The sequence below is a fragment of the Parambassis ranga genome, chromosome 14 (assembly GCF_900634625.1).
Source record: "Parambassis ranga chromosome 14, fParRan2.1, whole genome shotgun sequence".
NCBI lineage: Eukaryota > Metazoa > Chordata > Actinopteri > Ambassidae > Parambassis > Parambassis ranga.
In genome coordinates this window covers 12383937-12396626 of record NC_041034.1, presented here as the reverse complement: position 1 = coordinate 12396626, position 12690 = coordinate 12383937, and the positions used below count along the sequence as shown (strand labels likewise).

The window sequence follows — 12690 nt, the reverse complement described above, 5'->3', positions numbered from 1 at the left end:
AAGCCATTAAAACAGCATAATCCATTTTACCCTTTTGTGTTTTCTTCAAAATGCACTGCAGTAAAGACAACAGAGTAAACATGTTTAAAACATGCTCACCATTTTATGGTGTCGATGTTTCTTGGCTTTCCGGACATTGTTGAGAAATCGGCTGCCCATCTTTTTGGCGTACCACACAGACATGAACATATTGACCCTATTCTAAAATGTATATTGTTTACAATGGAAAGCAAACCTTTCCCAACTTCAAAAATGATACACATCCACTGAAAGTGAAGTGTGCTGAAAAACAAGTCTACACTAGAAGCACCTGAGTTCAGAAACAACATTAAGTACCTCAAAAGTGTTATTGCAAAGTGAGCCATTAGATCTTGGCCATGCCCTGGTCAGAAACCACAACATGTCCAGATTGTCTTAATTAAAAGATATTCAACTTAGCACATTCCCTTTGAGCTCTGTACTACACTTACAATCTCACAATGTAAGTAAATCATTCTACCAAATATAGCATGCTTTAGATCTAAGATACACCTTGGAACAGATTTCAGTCCAGGATCGCAGAAGGAATACAGCCCAATTAGCGTCGTCTTCTTGCTGAGTCGGTGCTGGAGGCTTCACTTGAGGAAGCCCAGTGTCATCTTTCGAGGTTAGAGATACTAAAATTACGCTTGGCAGTAAATTGTGTCTGAGACCTACTCGTTCTGTCCTCAGCAAACAGACATCCAGAATAAAAAAGCATTTGCAAACAAATCCTTCCCTTCTCCGTCCTGTGTGGCAGTGGACTGTGATAGCGATGCCTCTCTGCTCCTGGTCTGTACTCAGTGAGAATGCAGTTCATATTTTCTGCTGCTACTGTACTGTACTCCTCCCATCTCTGATGCTAAGGGAAAGCGGAGCGAGCAGGAAAAGTTTGATGGCAATTACTCAGCTGTCTCTCTGTATAATGTTGATGCTGGTGATGTGAGATGGGGAGGAATTATACTTTGACTGAACATAGAACGACAAGCAGTTTAAACTAGCTTGACTTGTCCAAGGGAGCACTTGAAACTAAGAGGCCACTGCGTACTAAAAGCATTATTTTTTGCAATGCAAAACTTTATCGATAGCAGTGAAATTCTTTCATTAAAATTTTAATTTTTGTAAAGCACCTACTAATGTGGTTGTTTTTATATATAATTTTCAGGCCTGACACTAGTGTTCTTTTCAAGCCTTACCACCATTCTGCTGTCAATTAATTCCGCACCATTGGTGGCAAAACTCTTAAAAGACAATAAAGGTGAGAGCAGAATATCTTAAAAAAAAAAAGAAATCCAGTTCACCATTTATTTTCTTTACCATTAATAAATCGGCAATGGCCTTATACTGTAAAAGCACACACAAGTACCAAGCTTTTTTGACAGCTCGTTCAGACTCTCTTGCTGAAAGACAGATTAAATGACAGGAATGGAATAAAATGTAATTGCCCATACACACAAACACATACACTGATGAGCATGCACACTGAACTGAACAGACTTGCATAAGGACATGCTGAAGGACAAGCCGTCATGTGATGCTCTCATTCTGTTAAATAAAATCACTCCATTCACCTATCCATCTAATTTTCTCACTCTTCCAATTGCAAGGGCCTCTCTATTCTGTACTCTGCCATTCAGCACGAACAGCTCTCTCCTCTGCATGCATATTTTTTTCCCTCTCCCCTCTCCTTCCCAAAGGACCTGAGCTGCGGCTTCACAGTAATTACACCGAAGCTGCAGGGACATATTTAAACATTTATTAAAGAAAAGTAAGGAGGACGGAGAAAGTGAAGACGGAAACTAGATACTGGCCAGACAAGAGTGCAGTACAGAGAGGGGAGGGTATAATGGAGAGCCCTTGGGCGAAACACTACAGAAAACAGTAATTGAATCCTTACATTAAGGGCGACAGGTTTTATGCTAAGTGTCATTCACATCTCAAAGGGGGTTGGCTGTGTTGTCTGAAGAGGGTTTGTGTGAAAAATATCATATGGTATGGTATGGGAACACAACTGTGGTTAGAAAGGAGCGAAACTGATATGTATTCGTTTTCATCAGAAGAGACAGAGTATAGCATAAACTGGTGGGTGGGAGTTTTCAAGTACTTTGTGCCGGCTGGTACTCCTTTTGGCTCATCAGCTGACATATGGCAGTGATAAATGCTGTGGATTGTTTTGAGCCCAAGAACTCCAATCTGTCATGATAATGTAGCTTACAGTTTGACTACCAATTATACATGAAATATTCTGGCCAGTTAACATGCCTTATAAGAATATATATTTCCCTGTTACTAAAACTTGGGAATATTTGTCTTCTGATTACCTCACACTGGTGCAGTATATAAGGTAAAACTACTGGACCCTTGGCCTTTGTGCACTATTAGTGTTGGTTTACTGGGTCAGATTCAGAATATGTAAATTAAATATGCTGTTTACAGATTTGAATATTTGGACTAAAAGTCAGATATAAGTGGGCTGAACATTTGTGAGACTGAAAGCACAGCCGTGTCCTTAGGGTAGTGAGCTTGGAAGTAAATGTAATGCAGTTTATAATGGTTTTAGAATAATTATGGCATTTTAGAAACTTTTACATTTTCACACACTCAGTGAGGCCAGGCTGGACTCAATAATTAGATTCCCATTGGAGTCACTGGAAGAGAGGGTAATACCCTGCAAAACCAAAGCTCTAGGACTTTGTGCTCCTGCTCATTAGCACAGCCTTAGTTGTTCAAAGCAACCTATTAACAGCCACTTTCCTAATATTGTGGAATAAGACAGCAAATAGTATATTTGTTCTAGTACAGAACTCTCTGTTATTTTGTAAATTGTACCAGATAAAATCCTGTGTTTACTGTTGGACTGGAGTCAGATCACAGCAACCAGCACTGAATGCCACATCGATTTATGTAATTGTGCAGACTTAAAGAATTGTATTGAGTAGGAGGCGAGAAGATTCATCAGCATGACCACAGATCAATATCAAAAGTTCTGTGCAGTATGGAAAAAAAAGATTTCCAATTACATTACACAATACATTTGAAACGAAATGGATGTCATTTAAGCTTAAGCACCTCTTTGCTAAATCATGTACATAACCCAAAGACCTCCTCTTACTTGCCAAACCATTGCAGTGCTTCCAGAGACAATCCTACCCATAAATCAATGGGGCCTGGAGTGGTACTGGCAAACCCCACACCATTAAAGCAATAAAGAGACAGACTGACGACATCACCTTACACATCAATGACAACCACACGGGCACTGCTCTGGCTGCAATGGCATCAACGCACAAAGGTATTCCTGCAATGCATCTTAAAGACAGAGCACACTTTACCTAAGCGGTGTAGAAAATTGAATGCATGCATCTGCAGAAGGCAGAATGTCTGTATATGTATGAGTGAATATATACACATGCATTTTTCTTACTGATGGCTTTATGCTGAAGGGTGTAGAATGTCCCATATGTCAAACTGTTTAATTATAAGCATGCATGATTAGATGTGGACCGTGTTCAAAGTAAGGGCATGCACCAGAAATGATCTATAGTTACTTGGAGCAACTACTTGTGCCACAGACATGAAAAGATCAAAAGCTAACTTTTCTAGTCCACTACTTTTGACTTCTTTTTTGTGTGTTCACATTCTCTAGTTATCATATGTGCTTACCATATTTTTCTTAAGTAATGGATAACTATTGTTGCAGGAGCAATTTATGGCAGCCTCTCTGGCAGTAAAAATATTCTGCTTTTCAAGGTTATGAAAGTCACTCTGTACAGTCTAACACTGACACCTACAGGTTTCAGTCTGTCTTGCAAAAAGATTACATCTATCTATCACACCCCCATGCTACATGACACCTCAACGCACTGACGGTTGAACAGTAATACAGCCTAAGATTCGTTTAATCTTTACTGCCGTCTCAGAGCTTCCTGTATACCTTTCTGCTAATTTACATATATTTCAGGTGAGAAAATCAAGCCTGATTCTTGAGTGATGTACTTTTCTACAAACAGCTGTGTGTGTTTGCTGAAGAATTAAACATTACAGTGTGATTGAATTTCAACATTTAAAAAACTTTTCCAGATCCCGTAATGTGATTTCAGGCCCCAAAAATAGTCATTGAGTACAAGCGGAACAAATCCGTTAGACAAAGGAGATTTGAATGACAATGAGTATGAAACCACTGATATGATCAGGAAACAGATGACCTCATACTCTGGCTGTACAGATAAAATGGCGGTGAATGGGCAGCTGTCTCTCTGTAATCAGACAGCCAGACGTTGGGGGGACACCAAATCCAACAAAGACAGGAGCAGGGAGGATAAAAATCACACCGATGATGACAACTGATGATGATACTAGTAACTTGACGGAACAGCGGTGACGGAGCGCTCTGCTCTTACCAGTGTGGAAACAGCGGAGGTGTACATTGGAGTGTGTCCCGTAGACATCAACACAGGCTGCAAAACAACAGAAGGGAGAGGGTAAATGTGCAGGGCATGAGGACGGTGACAGGGGAATAACAGTGGGTGCTGACGTTTTTGTTTTTCCCGGTAGTCTTCAGATTTGACTATTTATGCTGCTATATATTAACATTGCTTTGAATATAAATTCAACAACCCGCTGTAATTATACCTTAGTGATTAATACATGATACACATGCCGTTGATGGCTTGCAGCAGTGTAACATTCAGATAGGGTGCAGTGTAGTGTGAAATCTGTTTAAAAGGCAACACACAAGACTGTATGTTCAGTGAATCCTGCAAAATATTCATCATAGCTCATGGCTTTGAAGATATTCAAACTGTTCCAGAAGGGATTATACTAATCATATAGCCTGGATTCCTTTTGTTGACATTTTGAACCAACTCTTATAAACTATAGCCATCAATGTGGCTTATACCACATTTTTTTAGATATTGTGCCAGAAGGTCTTACCATGAGTTATATATTTATTTTCTTGAGAATGTGTTTTAATACAATGATTGTTTCCTTAACTTACTAAGTAATTCAAATGACTACAGCTACTGAAGTAATATCAACCGATAATGACCATTTTAAGTGAATGGTAACTTTGGGAATGGTTTCAATCATATCCAGTAACAGAAGAGAAAATACACAATGTACAATTATTATAAGCATCTCATGCATCACTCTGCACAGCTCCAGCTGCTGCTCTAAACAATACACCCTGTGCCTATGAATTTTACAAACAGCAGCAGTGCAGCATTCCCACATGTAAGGAGATACTTTTCCTCCTGCTGGTGAAGTTTATGTCACAACATTGCAAGTCATTAAAGCAAGTCATGGGGGTTATAGCAGCTGTATTGGCTCTACCTGAGAGGTGGATTCATACTGATCATGACTTACAGACATCATATCTATGCACCTCTCTTCTTCACGACCTACTGTTAATGGCTCCATTGGAAACATTTTGGACTTGCGTGTCTTGTTATTTTATTTGATCACTATAAAGACTTTTTTTGGAGTTTTCTTGAGTTTCAAACTTAGAAACTTGTGCTTACAAGTCAACTTTCTTCTGCCAGCACCCTGTCACAAATAGGGAGTAGGGTGGGGGGTGGAAGCGTGTAGCATGCAAAAGGGATAGGGTAGCATACAACTAAAACTTTGGGAATGGGATTGAGGCATTTCCAGGTATCCAGTGAGGTGACAGCCAACCTGAGGTCATTGTGACACTGTTGGGAAGCAGCAAATGGGCAGAGTAACAGGAAGTGTTGATAAACCAGACAAAACTGTCATTATCTTCATCATTATCATCATCATCATCATCACCATTGTCATTATCATTATGAAATTCACTGTCAACAACACTTTATAAAAATTATAATCAGTAACAGAAAAGAAACAGCCTCATTATCTTCATTAACTGTGTTCATCTGAATAAATAATCTTGATAATAATCATGACATAGCAGAATAAAGCAGAACACAGTATGATCATGTTCACTGACATGAGCCTGTGTGGGACAGACAACATCAATGTTTACCCATAGACATTCATCAACCTATTATTTTTTTGTATTTTTTTTCCGTATCTATTCAAGGACGCATACCTCTCCCATAATATAATGCAAAAAAATTCACTTTGAACTACAGTGAGTGAGTCCAGACCTTTGTACTTCATAGTGCATGGAGCTCTCCCCGAAGATAAACACAAAACTTCATAAATAATAGCAGTTTCCATAAATAGAAATAGGGCCGATCCTGGTTCCCAAAACATTGTGAACAACATCAACATGCTCCTTTTTATGTGATAGGAAAAATATACTGAACTCCGAATGTTGCTGCAGTGTAGGTGTCTTAATAATATTATTGCTGCTATAATTCAGTTTTATTTGTCCTCAGCACCACACAAAAAATACCTATGGTGGTTCATAACGTAGATTTCTTTGTCACGCACACGTATTTGTGAAAATGTGGAAAGTCTCCAAAGCCTCCGTGGGATGTGGGATATTCATCTTGGTTGTAAGCCTATTCTTTATTTTATGATTTAGGTTTGTAAAACTGGTGAACTTTTACCTACATCTGAGGGGTGATATGCAGAAAAATCTTAAATTATCAAGCATGTATAGTGTTAAATATGGTGGCCAGTACTGATGTCTGGATAAAGAAATAAGAAATAAGCTAGGCCTACTGCCCACTACTACAATAATTCTTATATAAAAATATATATATAAATGGCCTACAGCAAGAATTTCCTTTGTCCACCGAATTTACTGAAATGCTTGAGAAATCAAAATAATGAGGAATTAAAACACTTACTGTGCAGTCAGTGTGGCTGTGATTGTGTGTGTGAAATTTACATCCTGTGTATATTGACAAACCTTCTACTTTAGATGCCAAAGGAAGTGTTTTAACCATGCTGATGACAGTTTGGGTGTGGGATTTAGAGTATGTACAGACTGTATGTACACAAATACACAACATAATATTTTATCTCCAGTATGATGTCCACAGATATACTTACAAATACCAAAACCTTCTGGCAACTGTCAGAATGAGTCATGTAATGTACCTCAACACTGAAGGGCACAAATCACATTTTATATTTTCTCTTTAGATAACCTCATAATGGCAGATTTTAGAGAAAGTCTCTCTCCCAGTCGCCATTATTAATAGAACACCCATTGTGTATAATTACTGATCCCTTGGTATGTTCTAGATCATACATTTCAGTGGGACACAGAGGATTGATGAAACCAAAAAGAAAGGTTTAAAGCAGACAATTACAGTGGGGAAAAAAAGTATTTAGTCAGCCACCAATTGAGCAAGTTCTCCTATTTAAAAAGATGAGAGAGCCCTGTAATTTTCATCACAGGTATACCTCAACTATGAGAGACAAAATGAGAAACAAAAATCCAGAAAATCACATTGTAGGATTTTTAAAGAATTTATTTGCAAATTATGGTGGAAAATAAGTATTTGGTCAATAACAAAATGTCATCTCAATACTTTGTTATATACCCTTTGTTGGCAATGACAGAGGTCAAACATTTTCTGTAAGTCTTCACAAGGTTTTCACACACTTTTGCTGGTATTTTGGCCCATTCCTCCATGCAGATCTCCTCTAGAGCAGTAATGTTTTGGGGCTGACGCTGGGTAACACGGACTTTCAACTCCCTCCAAAGATTTTCTATGGGGTTGAGATCTGGAGACTGGCTAGGCCACTCCAGGACCTTGAAATGCTTCTTACGAAGCCACTCCTTTGTTGCCCGGGCGGTGTGTTTGGGATCATTGTCATGTTGAAAGACCCAGCCACGTTTCATCTTCAATGCCCTTGCTGATGGAAGGAGGTTTTCACTCAAAATCTCACGATACATGGCCCCATTCATTCTTTCATTTACACGGATCAGTCGTCCAGGTCCCTTTGCAGAAAAACAGCCCCAAAGCATGATGTTTCCACCCCCATGCTTCACAGTAGGTATGGTGTTCTTCGGATGCAACTCAGCATTCTTTCTCCTCCAAACACGACAAGTTGAGTTTTTACCAAAAAGTTCTATTTTGGTTTCATCTGACCATATGACATTCTCCCAATCCTCTTCTGGTTCATCCAAATGCTCTCTAGCAAACTTCAAACGGGCCTGGATATGTACTGGTTTAAGCAGGGGGACACGTCTGGCACTGCAGGATTTGAGTCCCTGGCGGCGCAGTGTGTTAATGATGGTAGCTTTTGTTACTTTGGTCCCAGCTCTCCGGAGGTCATTCACTAGGTCCCCCCGTGTGGTTCTGGGATTTTTGCTCACAGTTCTGGTGATCATTTTGACCCCACGGGGTGAGATCTTGCGTGGAGCCCCAGATCGAGGGAGATTATCAGTGGTCTTGTATGTCTTCCATTTTCTAATAATTGCTCCCACAGTTGATTTCTTCACACCAAGCTGCTTACCTATTGCAGATTCAGTCTTCCCAGCCTGGTGCAGGTCTACAATTTTGTTTCTGGTGTCCTTTGACAGCTCTTTGGTCTTGGCCATAGTGGAGTTTGGAGTGTGACTGTTTGAGGTTGTGGACAGGTGTCTTTTATACTGATAATGACTCCAAACAGATGCCATTAATACAGGTAACGAGTGGAGGACAGAGGAGCCTCTTAAAGAAAAAGTTACAGGTCTGTGAGAGCCAGAAATATTGCTTGTTTGTAGGTGACCAAATACTTCTTTTACTGAGGAATTTACCAATTAATTCATTAAAAATCCTACAATGTGATTTTCTACATTTTCTTTTCTTATTTTGTCTCTCATAGTTCAGGTATACATATGATGAAAATTACAGGCCTCTCTCATCTTTTTAAGTGGGAGAACTTGCACAATTGGTGGCTGACTAAATACTTTTTTTCCCCACTGTAGATATTTTAAACTGTGCACACATTTGAATGCCACCTTTCTGTTGTCCTCCAGTTGCTGCAATAGATTCCAGATTGACAGTTGTACTTGACAAAACAAGACACAACTGCTTTAGCCAAGCTTTCCAAAACGCTGTGTTAGACATTTGATATTTAATGCTCATTTGAAATCTGTCTCTAGTGGGGTGCACTGTACCATGTAATGAATCATTTTGTGTGTCCTATATGATGACTGGAACTGACTCACTAGTGGTGCCACTGCTCAGGTTTTCATTTTGACAGTGTTCCTTTCACGAGCACCCTCTAAGCACCCTCAAGGAGAAATCTCCATGGCCACCACAGTTCATGCTGAACAGGCGACTGTATATTTTAAACAGCAGCTGCAGAGCTCAACAACTCAGCATCTACTCTTTGCAGACATATTTTAAATGTACGTTTCATTACACTCCCATGTGGGAGATAAAAACTCCCCTCTAAACAAACAAATACAGGAGGACTTAATAGCTGTTAAATAACATGTGTGGGCATATGAGATGGATCATTATTAAGTGGCCAATACAGCTTACACCTTTACATTTGTAGCTACAGTGGGTATTTGTTAATGCACTCCAGGCAAAGTGCTCATGTTCCTACTGATGTCAGCTGTATCTTTCAGTTGTGTAGTTCTTTGCTGCCTGTGTCAATGTCTCTCTTCTTTGTCATGGAGCTCTTATAGATATTAAATTATGCATTTGTAAGACATGTGTCTGTGCTAGGAAGCAGTCCAGTGTGCTGGGAGATGTGATGGCATCAGGCACTGGTGTTCACAAAGATGAGGACTACTGTTTCTACTTCTACTGTAACTGTATCTTTTCAGTGTCACATTTTTTTCTCTCAGTAAATTGAAAACGATCCATCTCATTGACTTACATTAAAAATCATAAGCATATAGTTTAAGACAAAGTTATGACACCTGTCTTCTGTACCTACAACTACATGAGCTAATCAGGTTATTAGTTGGGATCATTTATCATAGAATGGGATATTAGTGAGTTAATTGCAGCCATTACTGCTGCTATTACTGCTATTAGACTTCAGATTATAACTGATTTACCCTGAATGCATCCTGTGTCGACTTACACTGATATCAGGTTGCCCAGGTCATTTTCACATGGAGCTGTTCTGACACTTAAATACACTTAATACATCCCATCATTCTGATACTAAAAGTACTTGTGTTAAGGAATAATGATTTCAAACACATTATCTTAGGCACATACCTACAATAGATAATGTGTTGTGTGTAAGCAAAATGAAACTAAAAGATATAATATATACACTGAAAGAAAGAAATTAGAATTAAGCAAACCACATCACCGTGACTATAATGAATCAGAATTTGGCTGAATAGTGTACAATCCATGTATGTTACACAATAACACATTTATCCACTTTTTAAGTGGATAATTAGAAGTGGGTAATTATTGTTTTGTTTTCCAGTTAAAATATCTACTTACAGACTCCACAAAGTGCTCACAAGATGCCTATTGCAGTTTATTTGACAGCCAAATGATCTCACTGATGTCCCACTGAAGATTCAGTACAGCAGTAAAAATATAAATGTAATCTACTGGCTGAGAAATGACAATGTGCTATATTGTCTCACGGATATCTGTGCTTGTTCTAGCACAGTAACAGCCTTGCTCCCAAGTGTTGACAGCTGAGTGCATTGTGCTGTTGTAATCATGTTACGTATTGATCAGCAATGTACATAACTGAGTGGTGTGTCCTACCTTGACAGGAGAGATGTGTGTGTGTGGTGTGTAGCCATGTATGGCCTCCATGGCAGCAAGGTTCTTGTCACTCATATGAAGCATCTCTGCACTTTTCCCTGGAGCCAGATGTGCTGGACTGTGCTCCAAGGGGGGCGTCTCCTCATCCTGGTACCTGTATTTCTGCAAAGACACAAACATCAAAATAGACACTTAGACAAATAGTCTTAAATGTTCTCATGTATATGGGTCAGTGTATTTTTTTAAAAGGTAACAGAGGTTAATAGCATTTAAATCACAAACTGATTTAATTCTCTGTTTCATTAAACCACTGGTGTCGGTCTTCCTTTAGACATTATGGTATAAATGACACACTGCATTCACCAAAGGTCCGTAGTAGTATTTCCATCAGTGAAGCATCTTTAGCCAAATGTGGACAATCTATATGCAAATCTTGTATATCACATAACATGTGTGACGCCTACAAGTGCAAACTGAAGACATCATTGAAACAGAGACCTCAAAATGCTGCCATTGTCTGTTGAGCAAAGTCCAACGTCCTCCACAACCACATGGAGCAACCAGAGCCATGACTCATAGCGGCTCTAAAGTAGCAGATCATGCAGCTTCTTCCTAGTAGCCTTACTCCCCTACTGATATCCCACACCTTGGCAACCTGTCAGCAGCCTACTGTTTTACCACACATGGTAGGTTTCATTCTAGGCGTGATGACACAAAATCTGCACACAGCATTTTCCATCACAAACACACGAGATGGTGGGCAGCATCACAGTAGAGATCTGCCACACTGTCCTGTTGGTTAGACGCCTGTGTTTTCTACAAATCTGTACCCAACCCAAAACCCCTCCAGGCTCACAGTGCACTACTGTGCTGCACTGCAGATGTGAACCAGCTTCATTCTAAAAACGTGCACATTTTGATGGATCATCTGAATTTTGGCTGGTGGCCTGATGGCTAACCCTGTCACCCTCCCCTCTCTCTCTCTCTCTTGGTCTTTTAATGTTTTTTGGAGGCAGACAGGAAAAGGGAGGTGCATCACTGAGCTCTGTCTCAGACAGGCTGCCTAGCAACCAGAGCAGAGCAGAGATTGCAGTGCCACAGTTGGGGCTGCCAGCATCAGTCCTGGATCACATTACACTGAGACAGCAAGAAAGAGAGAGAGTGAAACAGAGATGAAGATAAAGGAGAAAGTGAGGGGGATGGGTAAAAATGGAAAAAAAGTGAGTCCATCAATAAAGAGAAAGAGAACATAGCAGTGTGGGGGTGGACCAGAGGGGAAATGAATAGCTGTTGAAAACACCTCTCCACAATTACAGGTTAATAAGCAGTAAACAACTGATTTTGCTGTATTAACACACTTCTAAGTCCAACATTGCTGTATGTAAACACTGTACACCAACATCTACCTATGTAATACAAAAGTATTTACTGAATTTAGAATTCTCATTTTATTTGTTCTAAAATAATACATACATTAAACAGCAGTAAACATTAAGGTACATCCTGGAAAGATTAGTAAATTACTTGAAACACTGCCCAAAGTAGCCCTAAGCTCTTTTCCTGCCTCCCCCTTTCCTGCATGACCAACATTCATGCTGTCATGTTGCCTTCTGTCCCACTGGTGGGGGATGTGACATTCAATTCAAAGATGTGTTACAAAGTGTCCGTCTGGTGAGGGTGAACCGAGTGAATTTGTTACTCGGTTTCGGACTGGTGCTTGGTATGGGGCAATATAAGTGCTGGTTTTGGAACTGGTGTTGTAAAGACAGAAATGTACTGGAATATTAATTATATATAACACAATTAAAAATGCAATTCAGCTGAGGCTGCCTTTATTCCAGTGAGGGCAGGATATGTAATTAACATGGTTCTTACTGAACCTACTGCCATTTATATTTTGTCTATACATTTTTTTTTGGTGCTGTTTAATATTGCTCTGTTATTTAATTTGAAGGATTAATTGTACCCAACAAATTCTTACCATTATTATTTTCATTTGTCTCAGTTAGGTAGTTATGGAAAGTGAAAATACACTTATGTAATATAATGA

The 12690-nt window shown here is 39.5% G+C and overlaps 1 protein-coding gene across 2 annotated transcripts in view; it reads right to left on the bottom strand.

Moving 5' to 3' along the window:
- The window catches only part of dlg4a (discs, large homolog 4a (Drosophila)), a 53844-nt gene that overhangs the window by 15004 nt on the left and 26150 nt on the right, over positions 1 to 12690 (bottom strand). For both annotated transcript variants that reach the window (XM_028420871.1, XM_028420870.1), the window contains exons 2-3: positions 10641 to 10802; positions 4419 to 4475 (exon numbers count right to left, since the gene is read on the bottom strand). In XM_028420871.1, coding sequence (XP_028276672.1) covers positions 4419 to 4475; positions 10641 to 10802 — 219 coding nt within the window. The remainder of the gene's footprint in view (positions 1 to 4418; positions 4476 to 10640; positions 10803 to 12690) is intronic.